The sequence below is a fragment of the Panthera onca genome, chromosome C1 (assembly GCF_046562875.1).
Source record: "Panthera onca isolate mPanOnc1 chromosome C1, mPanOnc1 haplotype 2, whole genome shotgun sequence".
Classification (NCBI taxonomy): domain Eukaryota; kingdom Metazoa; phylum Chordata; class Mammalia; order Carnivora; family Felidae; genus Panthera; species Panthera onca.
Window position 1 is genome coordinate 42,783,212 of NC_138346.1, and position 18,599 is coordinate 42,801,810.

The 18,599-nt window shown below is 36.1% G+C and overlaps 1 protein-coding gene across 1 annotated transcript; it reads right to left on the reverse strand.

Moving 5' to 3' along the window:
* Window positions 1-9,543: 9,543 nt before the first annotated feature.
* On the reverse strand, window positions 9,544-10,010 carry LOC132671580 (non-histone chromosomal protein HMG-17). Its single transcript, XM_060622515.3, has one exon. The coding sequence runs from the start codon at window positions 9,901-9,903 to the stop codon at window positions 9,631-9,633; it is 273 nt and encodes a 90-aa protein (XP_060478498.2). The 5' UTR covers window positions 9,904-10,010; the 3' UTR covers window positions 9,544-9,630.
* Between the last annotated feature and the right edge of the window lie 8,589 nt (window positions 10,011-18,599).

The window sequence follows — 18,599 nt, forward strand, 5'->3', positions numbered from 1 at the left end:
AAAATTAAGGACGGAGTAAGGTTTTAAACTGAAGTCAGGTTTGAACATTTCGGAATGACAAGGGAGAGAGTTACACCCTGGAATAATCTTAGGGGGCAACAGTGAGCTGACTTGTCTCCCAAGAAACACCCAGAAATCTCTTTCCCACTTTGTCCTTCCATCCCCTGACTGTAAAGTGAGACTATGGCTGTGAAATAAAGTGTGGCACCATTACATGATTCCAAGGCTTGGATTGCACAGGTCCGTCAGTATCCAGGTGTTTGAGAGAAAGTAAAACCAAGGGACCAAAGAGGAATGTGTCAAGATCATTTAACAACTCTATCGGTGTTAATATTATTGTCTCTGTTGATTTTAGCATCAAACTGACTTATCTCTCTCCTCTGAGTCTTTCACTGGCAAATGGTAAATGTCAAAATCTCTAGGTGATGAATGAAGAAGAAAAATATAAGACCAATAGTTAGTAGATGCTGCAGTATAGGGAATGTGCATGTTCTTTTCCTTTTATTGCTAAGCCAGAGAGAAATCTCAGTAATACACTGCTGGGTTTTTTTTTTTTTAACCTCTTGTATATAACACGAATGATAACACTATGAAAACCGTATCAAGGGTTGGTCTCCAATGAACTTACTACACTGAAAAAAATGTAGTTTTTTATATCACTGCACACAATCAAAAGGCCCAGTAGATGTTCAATGATACGAGACTCCATAGATCATTCTAGCAGTGACTACCAAAATACATAGATACTTTATTACTTTAGTTTTTTTGCCAAAAAGTCTATATAGCATATAGCCTTCTGCATAAATTCAATGCAGGAAACAAAGTCAGCAACCACTAGACATAAATTTCCTTTCAAAAGGAATACACACACATATGCGCACACATGATGTAAATTCTTATTTTTGCTTTAAGGAAATTTTAATGTGATCTATTTTTTTTTTTTTTTTTTTTTTTGCCCAGATAAATGTAAACTCTGGGCACCAGCATTCGTGTGTGTATTTGTGTGTGTGTGTGTGTGTGTGTGTGTGTGCATGTGTGTGTGTGTGTGTGTCATCAAGATCATGGTAAACTTGAATTTTGGGTACTTTATTAATTAATTACACCCCAATTATCAGGTGTTCTCTTATCGTCATAGCCTGTCTCTATCCAGCTCATTCAAATCCCTATGCAAACATCACCCCCTTCGCTTCTATTTTTCAATATTATCACACTCACCATTTCAGGATGTTTGTTTCTAGTTTTAATAAAAATTGCTTGGGTCGCCTGGGTGTCTCAGTCCATGGAGCATCCAACTCTTGATTTCTGCTCAGGTCATGATTTCACGTCTTGGGATCGAGACCCATGCCATCCTTAGCCTGCTAAGGATACTCTCTCTCCCTCTCCCTCTGCCCCTCCCTCACATGCACATGTACATGTGTGCTCTCTCTCTCTCTCTCAAAAAAAAAGAAAAGGAAAGGAAAGGAAAGGAAAGAAGAGAAAAGAAAAGAGAAAAGAAAAGAAAAGAAAAGAAAAGAAAAGAAAAGAAAAGAAAAGAAAAGAAAAAAGAAAAAGCACTTAAAAAATAAAAATTGCCTAAGGGGGATGGGAGTTTTACTTCATGCACATTTACCCTTTCCTCTTTAGACACTCTCCTCTTTGTTGGTCTCTCCTGTGGAGCCAAGTTTAGCTCTTCTTCTCTTCTGGCCCTTCCTCTGACCTGTGATTGTCTCCACCAGCCCCTCCTTCTTCTCTGCTGAAAGCAAAGCCCTTTGCCTTAAGTCCCCTGAGCATTAGACCAATACCCAGGACAGAGAAACTCCTTTCTACCCCAGAGTGGGCCTATGAGCAAATACAATCCCCAGACCACAAACTCAAGTATGCAAAAAAAAAAAAAATTTCCTTTTCCTTCTCTTTATGTCTTATAAACCACTGTAATTTCACCATTGTGCCCTAAGCTTCCATCCGAAAGAAATACACATGTCCGTCATGCCAAAGGTGTTCCTTTTGTCTAGATTATCCTACAAGTCAAAACAAAGGTTTTTCTTTCGTCTGGGTTATCCACAGGACTATCACCACATTAGCGAGGCAGTTGTGTGTCACGGAGATGTCCCAGATTTCTGTCCCAGTAACTGCTCAAGTCTAGTGATGCTCTGCTATGAGTAAAAGACATTGGTGACTGGCGCTATAGCCCTGTCTGCCTAGATGCACTGGGTAGCTGCTCCTGTCCGGTATTAAACACATCCTTGGTGCCTCTGGCAGAAACCTGATCTCAAGATGTGTTACTCAGGGACACACAGATCTCTCTACCCTTCTCCTCAGGGCAGGACAATCTTTTTCAGTCTGGGGAAGAAGCTTGAGTCACTCACCGATCCTCCTGTTTCTTCATAGACTCAGTTTCTACTGAGGATTCCTCTTTTCTCACTTAGGCAAACTTAAATTCCCTGGAGAATTTAAATTTTAGAAAATTGAAGCCAAAAAAAGTTGGAGACACATAATTGAGGGAAGCTAAGTGAAAACTGACACCTGTCTGTGTGGAAAAGGAAGCAAGGATGAGGAATTAAAAATACAAATTAGTATCTCAAAATAGAATCTATCCAGAAAAAAATATTATTGATAAAGGTGGGTTGTTCGCCACAATCAAAGAAACCCTGGCACTGTGTGATAAAAGAATATTATTTTCGGGGTGCCTGGGTGGCGCAGTCGGTTAAGCATCGGACTTCAGCCAGGTCACGATCTCGCGGTCCGTGAGTTCGAGCCCCGCGTCAGGCTCTGGGCTGATGGCTCGGAGCCTGGAGCCTGTTTCCGATTCTGTGTCTCCCTCTCTCTCTGCCCCTCCCCCGTTCATGCTCTGTCTCTCTCTGTCCCAAAAATAAATTAAAAAAAAAAAACGTTGAAAAAAAAATTAAAAAAAAAAGAATATTATTTTCTCCATATCATTATGAATTCACTGTAATTATCCACGACCATCTTTCAGCGATCCTAGTTACTCATAACTCTAACATGCCAATTTAAAATATCATTCATACAGATATACCCCATAAACAATGAGCTCCTTGAGAGTAAAAATCATATTATTTAATTATTAAATTATAAACATTAGTTTTAGGTCTGCCATATAATAATTTAATAATAATTTGTTGAATAGATGGATGATGGATGAGTTAAATTTAGAAGTTTAACACACAGATACACACATACATACACATTTGCACACACACAATTATTAGAAATCTATAAAGTGCCTATCATATAGCAGACTCATTTTTTCCTTCTCTATTTACTACCTTGAACTCTGCATGAAATGTGCATAACTATTACAAGACGATGGTGGCAATTGTTCAAAGCTTAATTGGCACAGTGGTAAGGCTGTTCTAGAGACTGTTAGAAAGGTACTAACAATTAGTTTCCCCATTTGTCCAAAATCTGCTTATATAAATGCAGTTTCATTCTCAGCCTTTGAAAGGTTAGATAGCCAAAGTCATTAAAACATTAAAACAAAAGTATTAGACATCAAACATGTGCAAGAGCATGATTTTGTAATCACATAGATTACCATCTAATGCAATTAATTTCATCAATAATATGAACAAAGCATGTTTTGGAATTATCATCTGATTGTCTATTTTCAATGGTAGGTGTAACTGGGACTGAAAATCTTTTTATGTAGTTTATAGGGGTTTAAATCATCAGCCAATTGAAGTAAAACTTTAAACTTATGAGACGAAAACATACACTCACACAAAAAAACCTGTACGTGAATATTTATAGAACCATTACTTGTAACAGCCAAAATCAGTAAATATCAGGAAAATCAAATGTTTTTCAACAGATGGATGATTGAGCGAGTTGTGGTACATCCACACCAGGAAACACTACTCACCAATAAAAAGGAAGAGACTATTGAGGCATGCAACAACTTAGGTCTTCAGAGAACTATGTTGAATGAGAAAAGCCAGTCCCAAAGAGTAACATATTGGATGATTCCATTTATATAACATGCCAAAATGACAAAATTTAGAAATGGAGTATAGATTGGTGGTTGCAGGGAGTTAAGGATCATACAGATTGAGGATTGCACAGAGCTTGTAAAATTACAACACTTGGATTTTGTGGTGATGAAACCCTTTAGTATCTTGACTATAGTAGTAGATACATGAACCTACACATGTGATAAAATTGCATCACATGGACATACGTACACATACACACAAACACACACAAATGTGTATAAGCAAAATTGAGTAAGATTGGTTGACTGTATCAGTGTAAATGTCCTAGTTGAAATATTATAATTTTATAATATATAACCATCGGGAGAAATGGGTTAAAAAGTATATGAAATCTCTCTGTATTATTTCCTACAACTGCAAGTGAGTCTGTAATTATGTCAATAAAATCTCAATAAAAGTATAATTCTTAAAAATTAGTCACTGTTACCCAAGAATAAAATGCAATAGGAAATGATGATTGTAAAAACTATTAATTTTATATACAAAACTATTAGTTATCACTTTAAAATAGTTAAATAGAGAAATACAGTGATAATACAATTATTAACAGTGTGTATGTGAAATAATTTAAGAAAATGCCTTTGTGGGGGCACCTGGCTGGCTTAGTCAATAGAGTATGTGAGTCTTGATCTCAAGGTCTTGAGTTTGAGTCCCACGTTGGGTGTACAGGTTACTAAAAGTTAAAAAAAAAAATTCTTTGTGACTCAATAATTATTTGTAAAAGAAATCAGTGGTGAGCAAGAAAAACCTAGAAATTAGATGATTGCAAATCTTCTCAAAATGGTTTTACTATTTTACCATAATAATAAACAGGTCTATATTAATTAGATTTAGTTATTTAATTAAATTTAGCCCATGAGTTAAGACAAGAAAAAAGAATGCCAAAATTATGTATGACAGCATCTATGATCAAACTTTTTCAGTATAGACATAATAAAGGCTATAAAAAATATAGAAAAAAAGAAGAAAGTGTTTGAGAAAATTAGTCTGTCCCCATAATACCATGCTTTGTAGTTGATATCTCTTGAAGTAAAAAATATTCATTAAGGGCACCTGCGTATCTCAGTCAGTTAAACATCTGACCCTTGATTTTGGCTCAGGTCATGATCTTGGCTTGGGTCATGATCTCATGGTCATGAGATAGAGTCCTGCATCAGAGGCATGGAAACTCTTTATGATTCTCTCCCTCCCTCTTCCTCTGCCCCTCCCCTGCTCTCTCTCAATCTCTCTCTCTCTCTCTCTCTCTAAAAGAAAAAAAAAGTAAAAAAAAAATATATTTATTAAACTGACCACACACACACACACACACACACACACACACAAATGTATCATTTGAAAATGCCAAGAAATTCATGTTTCTACTCTGTAATATCAAATTTAATATTTGGCTGCTGAAAGTTAAAATAAACCTGCAATGAAAATTTTTTAGATACAGGTATTTGGGAATTCGGAAGGCAAAAATTTTATTAATCCCATGAGGATCATTATATCTTGGTTACTAATCTTAATTAGTTCAGAGGTGAATAAAAACCTACCACAATGATTTTACCTGTGCCTATAATGTGCAAGCCACTTTATATGGCCGTGGTTCTTAATCTATAATGTGTATGCAAATAACATCATGATTTTGTCAAAATGCAGATTCTGTTTTAGTATGTCCAGGGTGGGCCAGGGATTAGGCATTTGTTTTCTTTTTTTTTTAAGGTTTTATTTTTAAGTAATCTCTACACCCAATGTGGGGCTAAAACTCACAACCCAAAAATCAAGGTCACATGCTCCACTGACTGAGCCAGCCAGGTGCCTGTAGCTTTTTCTAACAAGCTTTTGAGGAATGCTAGATATGCCTGTCTGGGCATACACTTTGAGTAGCAACGTTGTAGGAGATGCAAATTCTAAGCTGACATTTTCCCTTAAGTATTTTATAGATGTACAGGGGAGATAAAACATAAAAACATAAATGTTCAGTAAAGGCTGACTGTCTCGGTAATTTAGTCTATACTGAAAAATATTGGTGGGAAGTAATATTGAATTAGATTTCTGGGTTATATTGCCCCAGATTTTCTTTATGGATACTAATCTGTTGTGTTGCTTTACTAGGATTTATGCCAATTAAGGCCAAAGGAAATACGCTTAATTAACATGAGTATAGAGTAATGAATTTTGCGATTTTTCAGAAAAAGACAGAGAAACATCAGAAAGTGAATTTCGATCATGCTAATCATTGAAAAGCTTAGGAAAATACGAGATCAGTTTCTAAGAAAGGAGAGCCTGAGGGACACACTAATTCAAGATTTTGTTTTAAGACGGGGGTGCAAGAAAAGGCTACGCTAATAAATAAAAGAAACGACAAATATAAAAAGAAATAAGCTTGGCTAAATTGAAAGTTGATACAACTAAACCTGAAACTTAAATAGGGAACTAGGTCAGGTCACTAGGAATAAATACAAGAAACGCTTATTACTTTGATAAAAGGACAAAGAAGGACAAAAGTAAATTTAAATGCAACTTGCAACAATAAGAACAAGAAAACCAACTCAGAGGACAGAAAGCTAATAACAGAACTCAAGAAAAGTAAAAGATGGAAAACACTAACTATAGAAAAAATAAAACAACAATATTTCTATAAACAAAATCTGAGATAAAAATGTTAAAAGACACAGGTCTTAGATCTCAGCATACTTTTTGAATAGTGCCGTCTTTAGTGAAAAAAGCTATAAATGTATTGATTTTCTAATACATTATTTGTTTTTAAGTGTCAGATTGTTCTAAAATCATACAAAACACTTTGTAGGGAAGAAGGATTCCAGGCCAAACCTAAAAAAAAAAAGGTTACATTGAAGAATAATTTTGGACTACACCAGACAAGGAGTATAAGAGTTTGAAACTTTCATCAAAAATTACAACTGGGTGGGGCGCCTGGTTGGCTCAGTTGGTTGAGCATTCGATTCTTGATTTTGGCTCAAGTCATTATCCCAGGATCATGGGATTGAGCCCCGAGTTGGCCTTTGTGCTGAGCATGGAACCTGCTTGGGATTCTCTCTCTCTCTCTCTCTCTCTCTCTCTCTCTCTTTCAAATAAACAAAAATGTTTAAAAAAATTACAACTGGAAGAAGTTCCCAAATCTAAGATGTAGAAAAAAAGAAATATATATGTTTACAAGAAATGTATGTATAACATACTTATGGAATTAGAAAATATATAAATTAAATAAACCAGTCCTACATAATCTTGGTAAAATAACCTCCATCTTGGGAAGAAGGTAGTGTGACTAATTATAACTAGAGATGAACAGATACATGCTTAAATACATATAGAAAACAGAGACAATTGGAAACTTGATATAAAGACTTAAGAAATAGTTTACCTTCAGGGCACCTGCATGTCTCAGCATCCAACTTCGGGTCAGGATCATGATCTCAAGGGTCATGAGTTTGAGTCCCGCGTCGGGCTCTGTGCTGACAGCTCAAAGCCTAGAGCCTGCTTCAGATTCATGTCTCCCTCTCTCTACCCCTCCCCCTGTCTCTGTCTCTCTCCCAAGAATAAATAAACATTAATTTTTTTAAAAGAAATGGTTTCCCTAATAGCCATAATTATAAAGAAACAATCTGACCTATTTGTGTAGGTTATGAAATAACAAATCCAGAGAGAGAATTTCAGAAGAAAATAAAATTAAATGGATCCAAAGACATTACCACACGATTGGCACATATTTGACAAACTTGCAGGATTCTCTAATGGTCTAAGATATAGACAAAGATATATAGATGGTGATAGATAGCTACTGGATAGGTAAATGGTAGATAGATAGATAGATAGATAGATAAATAGATAGATAGATAGATAGATGATAGATAGATAGGTAGGTAGGAATGGATGCCATCCAGAACAACAACACCATACCAATTTATGAGTCCATTTGTATTGCATAATTGTGAGTGGGATACACTGTTAGAGTACCATCCACACTTCTTTGTCGCTCAAGGTCTAGCACTGTTCCCTGGTATTGAACTCCAAGTATCTGTGACTCTCCATGTAAGGTTTTCTCTAGGCCCACATAGAAGGGGCAAGGTGGTAGTGCCTGGCAGATAATCTTCTTGAGAGCAGTCAGCTGCTACTGATAGATGGAAATTGAGAGGCTAGAACTCCCAGCTTTCTAATCCCATAGATGAAAAATTTAAGATACATTGCACGTAGTCCTTCAGAATTCCCCAGCAGAGCTAAGCTCTAGCTTTCAACCGTGGTAACCAGACTGTGTCCTGTCTCACTTAATGGGTTTTCTTGCCAGTGAATCCTGGCAAAGAGATTCCAAAGAGATCCCTGTGAACTTATATTTTTGTCACAGTGTTTTCTGCAGGACCACAACCTCTGACATAATGTTAGTCTGTATCCAAATTTCTCTCAACGACGGATATTAATTTTGGGGGCACTTGGGTGGCTTCGTCTGTTACATGTCTGGCTTTTGGTTTCAGCTCAGGTCATGATTTCATGATTCATGAATTCGAGTCCCGCATCAGGCTCCATGCTGACAGCACAGAGCCTGCTTGAGATTCTCTCTCCCTCTCTCTCTGCCCCTCTCCCACTCATGGGCATGAGCTCTCTCTCTCTCTCTCTCTCTCTCTCTCTCTCTCTCTCAAAATCAATAAATAAGCTTTAAAAAATGGATGTTATTTTTTTAATCCTGATAAACTGGTAAGGATAATATTATTTATAGTAAGTGTTTTTATTGGCATGTTAAAATTATTAAAGAAGTTTATATGTTTTCTTGCTTTTGTTCATTTCAAATATCTCTTTTTTGGGTTGCATTAGTCCTTTTCTTCCTTTTTTTTTTCCCAAGCCAAACTGTATCCAGCTTTATTAAAGATACTTTTCATAAACAATCATGGTATTTCAGGCAGGACATGGGCAGACAATCGTTAACAGTATAGAACAACTTTCAAACTCCCTTCTTCAATGGACTACCAAAATCAGAAAGCCACTATAGAACCCAATGAAGTCTTCATTTGATGCTCTGAACAGGGAAAGTTTAGAGTGAGGGTTGACATTTTACATTTAGCATGTTGTTTAACAACTTTTCACAAGCCGACCCTGAATTTCAGGAAATGAAATGAAAATGGCAGAATTATCAATCTGAAGCTCCACAAGCTAAAAAAGGAACTCTTTTGAGGGATGCCATCTCCATGGTGACACTGTAAAGTCCAGATTGCCTGACAAACTGGGAACCATTTCTTGGGGTCAGGTTCCAACAGGTCTCTGGGTTTAAGGGAGTCAAGTCTATGTTGAAGGCAGAGGGAGAAAAGGACATAAGAAATGAATTTTCGATTTTCCACCCCACAAGGCATTTGTTGCCAAGGTGGCTAATGTGCGTTAACATCAAGGAATCGCTCCTCCTGGGAACCAAGAGGAAGTTTCTCAGAACTAGAAGGGAATGGTGTTTTTCCCCTTGAATCAGTCTAGCTTCAGAGATATTCTATTAGTGACATATGCCCTTCCCCCAAAACAACAATGAAGTGTTCTGTGTGCTAACAACATAGCTTTAAAAAAAAGTAAAACAAAATTCTGCATTTTTATAAAACTTGATAAAAAACAGTATTTCAAACTGTACAGTCACCAGAAGTACCCAGTTATCAAAAATGCACACACTTCACTTGGCGTCTCCGGCACCTTCAGCTTTCTGTGCCTGGTCTGTTTTGGCATCTCCATTTTCTGCTGGGTTATTCCCATCCTTGCCAGCATCAACTTTCCCCTTTTTCCCTTTGGGTACCTTCTCTCCCTTCTTTGCAGGGGCCTTTTTAGGTTTGGGCTCTGGCTTCGGAGGAGCAGGTTTAGCAGATAACCTTGCAGATCTTCTCTGGGGCTCATCCTTCCCCTTGGCTGTATCTCCTTTAGCATCCCCTTCAGCCTTTCTCTTGGGCATGGTGGCGACGGTGGAGGGGGGACATAGGCGCTGGACACTGGGACGCAGGGTCGCGTGGGCTTTGGCCGGTCCTAGGGTCGTTCTCGCCTTCTATTCTTCACACTGCTCCTGCATTTGTCCTTTTCTTAGGAAAGAAGTAATTTGTTCTTATTGTCTTGAAAGATCATAATCTACTAAGGAGCTAAATTACTTTATTATAATATATGTTTCAAAGTGTTTCTAGTATGTGTTTGTGATATATACATTTATGTATCATGAATTTGTCATTCCAGGATATGTAGTCAAATTAGTCAAACATTTATGATTCTTGACCTTTTTTTCACCAAAAACTGTCTTTATGGGTATTAACAAGAAAACCACAGGCCCACAATGGCATCACTTATATTAGTCCCCAAGTCAGTAAACCATGACTTAATATCTCACCTGACTGCAGTTTCAACCCAGAAAATGTAAGCCTTAACCAGTCACCATGGAAATTTCCTGGTCAGCACTCAGGAAATTACCTAGCAACCCCCTTCCATTCCCTATGAGGGGGACCTTGCCTAAAACAATGAATTCTTTGCTAATAATTTCCTTTTTTCCACTCCCTCCCTACCTTAAAAAACCTTTCCATTTCTGTAGTCTTTTGGAGTTCTCCTCTACTTGCTAGATGGGGTGCTGTCTGATTCATGAATTGATTAATAAAGCCAATTACAGCTTTAAAATTTACTCAGTTAAATTTTTGCCATTTAACAGATTTATTTAACTAATAATAATCTATTGTGTTCATCTGATACTTATAGCTTCTTTTTTCTTTTAACTGCTTTTCTTTACAAATAATTAAAAGTTTACCTCCTCACTTTGGCTGGTTATATTTCAATTCATTTTGTCTAATGGCCTATGTCTAGGAATGATGAAGACTGACAGTTTTATATTTTTCTGCTTTTAAAATAAATGTTCCTATTGTTTCCTGTTAAGCATAGTACTTACCTTCAGGGGGAAAGAAATCTTCCTAACCCTATCCACTGATGAGTTTTTTCATGACTAATTTTAAATATTATCAAATGTCTTTTGGCATAAAAATTTGATTATGCAGTTTTTCTCATTTAACCTATTAATATGGTGAATCAAAATAATTTATTTATTCAGGAATATTATGACACCATATAAACTCAGAAATATCAGGATATAGATGGGACCAAACAAGGTTGATTCTTATGTAGTGCTGGAATTTGGTATTTAATATGTTGATTGTAATTGAAGATTTTTATATGATCTTTTATAGTATGTTGATATCAAAGTTACATAAACTTTAAAAACAAATAGAATGTTTTCTTTGATTGTCTATGCTCCAAAATTATTTCAACAGCAGCAAATTTACTTGTTTAAATATTTAAAACTATTTGAACCTAGAAAACATTATTGGTTTCTCTTGTTTAATAGCTTATACATAAGGAGTATTACTATAGACATAGTTTTATTGAATGGATTTAGGTTTTGTTGGTCAATTTTGGAAATCTTTATTTTTCTAGAAAAAGGTTTGATTTATCCAGACTTTCATTTCTGGTAGATATTATTGTGAACATTTTTTTAATATAATTGTTTTTTCCTCTGTGATTGTGTACTTTTTTATTCCTAATTACAAGTATATGTATTTTCTCTTCTTTACTTGATTCATCCAAGTAGTAATCTATTTTATTGTCTTTAAAAAATTAGCTCTTAAATTCATAGTTAGGTATTTTAATTTCCAATGTTGTGTTCATGTCTTTCTTCTCTGTCCTGAGTAACATTTTTTTTTCCAAATTTGTGATTTTGTTCTAATGATTTCACCTTTTTGCTATAAAAACACTAAAGTGTTTTTTTTTTTTACTATAATTATAATTAGTGTCCTCCTTGTATTTATCTTCTAGATTTAGTATTAACTCTTAGGCTTTTTCATTTGCGGTTACTATATTTGGTTTGTCTTTGGTTGACTGGATCAGACCTTAACTGACTTTATTTTCTCTTGTTTTGAAGCGCAGGCAGGCCCACAGACTGAAAAAGCCCAGCTTCCCAATACAACTCCTGGAACTGTTGGTGAAGATTCCCAAACTCTTGCATATGTAAGACCATCTTGCTGTTGGTTTTCTAATGTAAATGGACTATTTACACAATTCTCAGAGCACCCACTTCACTTTATTTATTTATTTATTTATTTATTTATTTATTTATTTATTTAAATAAATTCTTTAATGTCTATTTTTGAGGCAGACAGAAAATGAGCAGGGGAAAGACCGGGGGACAGATTCTGAAGCAGGCTCCAGGCTCTGTGCTGTCAGCACTCGAACCCAGGAACTGCAGGGTCTTGACCTGAGCTGAAGTCCATTGCTTAACTGACTGAGACACCCAGGTGCCCCTCCCTCTTCCCTTTAAAAGTGTCTATATTTTGAACTCCTTTCTAGCTGTGTAAGCCTGCATTTAAAATATATTTTTTAATGTTTTTAATGTTTAAAATATATTTTTAAAATGTTTTTAAAATATACCTGCTGCACAGGCATGAATGTTCACCGAAATCGACAACTTTCTCTTCAAGTTCAAGAACTGAAACAGGAAATGCCTTGGAATCGGTCTTTCCAGTGTAGAAAGTGATTTCCTTTTCACTAAGAATGTTTCTTTCATTACCTAACAATAGGATTTTATTACTTTTTGAATTCGTGTCCATTTCATTTATTTGCATTTCTTTTGCACCCTACAGGGTAGTCTTCCCTGCACCTCCTGCTAAGTCTGTTCTCTGCTCATTTTTATCTTTCTGTAACTTATCCCTGTATCCTTCAGGCTAAGATCTGATTCACTGACTTGTTTGTTGCTGTTGTTTGTTTTTATTTGTTTTCTTCCCCCCCCCCCCGCATATTTATTTCATATGTTGACACAGGTAAATGTTTTTAAGCTCTCAGTATCATTATTTCCCTCTTTATTTTCGTAACCCTGTGAAATCATGCTTTCATCTGTTGCATGAGCAATCCCTATTTCATTTAGTCTATGTTTTTTTTTTTTTAATTTCCTTGCAAGAACAATTCATTTGAGAACAGTATTTTCAACTGCTTCCTGGAATCAATCTTGTGAGATGCTCTTTCTTTTGTGTGAGATGTTTTATTTCTTATACTTTGTCCTAAATGTGTAGTTTTTCCCCCCTTCTCCTCATTGTTTATCTTTAAACTTGGAAGTTCCTTTCCCACACTGGCCATACCTCCAAAAACAGTGTGAGTAGAATATCCTTGAGTACCCTTTGGATCTCCCCATAGAGCTTTGTTACAGGAAACACTATTCTTGCTGTCTTATTTTTTTTCATGAACTGACTTCTCAGCAGAGGCAATACAGAAAGGGAACTCCTGGGTCCTCTCTCCACCTGCTGCAGGTGGTCCCTCACCTGGTCCCTCCATCAGGTGAGATTAATGTGCCAGAAGTTATTTGTGTGGATCCATGTCTTCGAACTACTCCACTGCTAACGTCAAGTTTCCTCTATAATGTATGCCTATGAGCACTGCTGTATCTCTGCAGCTCTCCAGCTTTTTCTCTTGCAACCGGGTGAATAAAATCAGTTTCTCTGGGTAAAGAATAAGAGGGCTATTTAGTTCTTGGGCCCTAACATGTTCTCGAAACGAGGAGGAAAAAAATACTAAATTTCCTCCTAGATTCTTGATTTAATCTCTTGATTCAGAATCTGGAAGTGTTGCAGGATTTTTTTTACCTCAATACCTGGGATTCGTTGTCTCATTGCTTCGACGAATGAAGAGGTGGACACCAAATGAGCAGCAGGCCAAAGTTTATTAGAGTATAAGATCAAAAAGGAAGAATAGTATGAAAGCTCTCTTTACAGAGAGGGGGACACTCGAAAGTGAATGTCTGCGGACTATAGGCAAAGGTCTTGGTTTTATAAGGTTTTGGTTTCCCTCCCCCCTCCCTTCCCTTTCCCTTTCCCCTTGATCCTTCTTAAATTCCAGCCTTATTGGTTTGATAACTCTAGATGCTGGGTTATCCATTCCTGATTGGCTCCTTTCCATCCGATGAGGGGTGGCCTATAGCCTTACCATTCCTGGTGGGTGATACCTTTTATAGTCTACTTATTTTTGGTCAGGTCTTTTGTCAAATTCCGGAGGGAAACCTGAGGGGGGAGTAGGTGGTGGCTATTACATTCTTAAGAGGAACCTTATGCCCAAGGGGGTTTGCTGTGATCGGACCCTCCCAACATGTTCCAAAATATGTGTTTCCCCACCCAGGAACCTCAGATCCTACCCTTTCCCTCTCTGCCTATTTTATTCTATTTTTCCCCTATTATAAAAGGTTATGAATTAGGTTTCCTTTAAACCTTGAAACTCTTGATAATGTGAATTGTCTATTTTCCTTGTTCGATTAAAAGAGATAGAAAGGAAGCTAGGAACACAGGAGGTTAATTGTAGAAGCTTATGAGAATTCACAATGAATTTTTGCAAACTCTTGAAATTTAGGACATTGATTTTCAGTTGAGAATATATCTTCTGTGAAAAATGGTGTATGGGTGTGAAGTGCCTCTCAGAATCCATTTGTTCTCTCACTTTGGGATCAGCCCTCACTCTAATAATTAAACTAAGACACTATAAAGCAAGAAATGCCACCATATCCTCACGGAAATGTAAGTATAATGCTTGTTGGTAACACACATAGACATGAGACATTTAATCTCAAAACACTGACACAGCACGCTGAGACACTGCCAGTTTTCTGCTTCTTGTTAAGATAGTTATAATTATATTAACTACATATATTAAGAATAATAATAAGTCCAGACTCACAAAGTGTATAAGTGCTAAAAGGAAATATTAGATGATCGGAATTGGTAAAATTAATCTGAAAAACCTTGTTGGAAGAGACAAGTTTGGCATAGGAATTTTAGGAGAAAGTGGATATAACTGCTGGAAGGATGGGCTAGAAATTCTGATTGAAAGAAAAGTTCTGAAAAAGAACACATTCAATTCTTGTTGGCAGAATAATAGAGGTTAAAATACAAGGAGCTTATATTAAGCTTATACAAGTGTTTGTTGAATTGAAAAGCAGTCTTAATCTTCTCTGTCTCCAGAGACTAAAGAATAAATTGTTTAAAATTACTACGATAAATTTAGAATCGAAATAATTAAAATGGTATATGTTAAATCCTTGAACATATCTAATGCTTTGTAATGTACTAAATAGAGATCTAAAATCCAACATTTGGAAGCAGATAGCTGCCCCTAAAAAATGTATTTTCAAATGAGAATGCATAAATGTCTAAACAAACATACCAAAAGCATTTGTCCAAAAACAGGTTATGGTTGAGAGATTTGATTGAGGATAAAGAGTATGATTTTATAGCACCACATCTCTACTTTAAACAGTGATAAATAAAATTTCTCAAGGAATCCTGAAACATTGATGTCAATGACAAGAATAAAGGTAGTTCTGAGAACACCCCGAGTATCTTGGCATTTCTTTCCTCCCCATCTAATGACCCGAGGTTTGGTTCCCACCACACAGACTTTCCTGGTCATTGGTCAGAGATTTTCTCATTTCAGAAAGTGGCTCAAGACCCTTTGCTATGATTACATTCCACTGACTGTTTTGAGAAAGCTAGTAATATCTTAGGATCCAAGGAAGTGTATCAAACAGTTCTCAGTGGACCTTTAATTCAGTCACCACTGTGAATTATGTCAAAAGTTTTCTCTACACATTGTGGACTATAGATTTTTGAATAGGTTTAATACAGATACAGATGAACATTACTTTTTATCTCAAATATTAATACTGCTAGAATCAGAAACGGAACTTTCAAAATGGAACTAGAGATTCTAAATCTCCTTGGAAATAACTGTCTCCCTCATTTTCCTTGGATCAGTGGCTAAGACTGACATGTCAAGGAATCATTGTGATTTTTTTTTCTTTTACTTTTAAACATTTAATTTTCTTCTTTGGTTAAATCTGAATAAATACTTCATGATTAGGAGGGACAGCTGGATATTTGAACAGGTGGTTGCAAAAGATTATGGAATAGCTTCTCAGGAAAACATTCCTAACTAGATACACAGCCATCTGTCAGATATTGTTTAAAAATTCTTATGTGTAGGAAAAATTATGAAATGAGCTCTTAATGGCCTACATATTGACATTTTCAATAATAAAACTATGGGTCAGGTACAAAAAGGGAGGCGTTTAACAGCCCAAGCAATTTTTAACAAAGACATTGTTCTAAATCAGAATTGTCCAAAGTGAACTGTATAAATTCTAAAATTAAGATCCTAATACATATTATTAATTAAAAGGAAGGTTGGCAAATACTGCTGAAAAAGGCTTGTTTACACAAAGCTAAAGAATTTTTATTTTTGTTTATATGTTTGGTTTATGTTTATGTTTATGTTTGAAACCCTCAGGGCCTTTAGGATATTAACGTCTAATGTGACATTCTAGGTAAGAAGTGAATTCTGGAGAACATTCACCATTTCAACTAGACAGGTGAATCGAACCAGAATTCAGAATAAGAAACATCAGCTTCATACCAGTTCCAAAACCGTTTCATGATTCAGAGATTGGGGAAGACAGGACACAGAATACCACTGTGGTCTACACCTATGTGAGGTAGTTACTCCAAGGTCTTGATCCTTCATGTAACATCCTATCACCACATTATTTTAAACAGAAAAGATCTGAACAGAAACTACCAGAAGAGAAACAAGTGTGTATATTCGGGACGTTGCCGTCCTCACATATACGGCACTATAGACTAGAAACCGAGAAAGGGAATCACGTAGCTGAGCATGCATAAAATCGTGGTTAGACGAGAACGCTGTCATTTCAGAAACATATGGGGGTGGAGGGGGTTGACGTCGCAGTAGGGCCCAGAGTACATTGGGTACCAGCCCAGTAAAACAGATGAATAGGACTGGGAGTCGTGCAGATTAGCCTGATTAAATTAACACTGGGGATGGTTAAAGCAAAACCAATGTTGAAAAACATTTGATCAGTGACACAGACAGACTTGTTTTGTGTATTTTGCCATTGTTACTGTATAAAGATTCTTTACAGGTGAATTTTCTTGTTGGAGTAAATATACTCTAATATATATCACAAATAAAACTATCTGCTCTTAAAATACATAACTCAGGGGCGCCTGGGTGGCTCAGTTGGTTGAGCATCCGACTCCGGCTCAGGTCATGGTCTCACAGTTCGTGAGTTTGAGCCTGGCACCGGACTCTGTGCTGACAACTCAGAGCAGGAGCCTGCTTCAGATTCTGTGTCCCCTCTCTCTCTCCGCCCCACCCCTGCTTGTGCTCTGTCTCTCTCTGTCTTTCAAAAATGAGTACATATTTTAAAAAAAAAATTTAATAAACAAAAAAAAAATACATAGCTAAGCTTACTCTTAATTATTTTAAATTTCATGCTAGTATTGACATTCATTCATTTTGTAATACTTTTTTTCCTTTTCGTTTTTTTTTTTTTGTGATTTTTTTTTTATTCCTTCACTTTCGCCAGTGTGTCATCAGCTGTTTTAAGCATATCTTGTGTAAATGTAATGTAGCCAGTTACTTCATATTTTGGCAAAATGGTACCTGCATTTTAATGGTATTATTTAACACATTTGTCCACTAAAATAATAACTGATAATTTTCCGTTTTTATTATGCCCTACTTATTCTTTTTTCCTTTTTTTCTTTTTAACCACACTGCTATGTTGTCTCCATCCCTCACTTGTTTCTCTCTCTTTCTCTCTTCCCACCCCCCACACCTTGGTCCTAGGAGAGGTCCTTGATCTTGTCTGCCACTTTGCTAATGAGATTCTTTCGAAGGTGAATTATGTGAACACAGGATAATGATTTTAGCATAAATTGTTTTCAAATATGATTTGTAAGCATTTAGGGAAAGAAAGTGCTCACTAAATATGAGAACTCAAGATTATGGGTCAGTGGGAGGGTATTACTGTACCAACAGGCTGTTATAAGCATGATCTGGATTTAGCAATTTGAATGTATTTTTAAAAGTATCTTATTATATCATTGAGAGTTGGTTAGATGGTTAAAAATGAGATAAATGAGAGTATGATGCAGTGCATTTCTGGTTTATTAAATAAATGGTTCTATCCGAGATTGATGACTAACGTAGGGATATAAAGCTAGAGTAAGGCATGCAATGGTAGATTTTTTTACATCATTTTGATAACTCACTCTGATGTTCACATGAGTAGAAATCATATCAAATTATCAAATAGCATGATGCTTGAAATAAGGAAAATACATGGAAATTTTACAGTAAATTTTTTTCAAAAAAGACTGAAACGTTAGACTGAATTCAGTAAGATGAAATTTTGTTATTATTTTTTAAGTATCCTCCTTTGGCTTATTAACAAGATATTCTATCTTATCTGCTGAAAATATAGCTTAACAGCATAGATAAAGAAAATTTAAGAGTAATTGTCGAGATTAAGTTGGATTTGAAGTAACAGTGAATGTCACCACTAATATATCCAATAGCACTTCAGACCGCTGTCAAGTTAAAAATGAGAAAGATATAACCTCTTTTTACTTTTTGCTAGTTAGACCGACCGTGTGGGAATTCTGTGTTCAGTTCAGTGTTCAGCCCATTTCGAGAGAAACCTTGGACAAGCTAAAACGTAACCACAATGGTGAAGATTCACAACCATGAAGGGATCCGTAGATTTATCAGCGATTGTAGATTTAA

What these genes read in the sequence shown, in the direction of transcription:
- LOC132671580 (XM_060622515.3), bottom strand. Translation starts at nt 9,903, where the DNA reads ATGCCCAAGAGAAAGGCTGAAGGGGATGCTAAAGGAGATACAGCCAAG.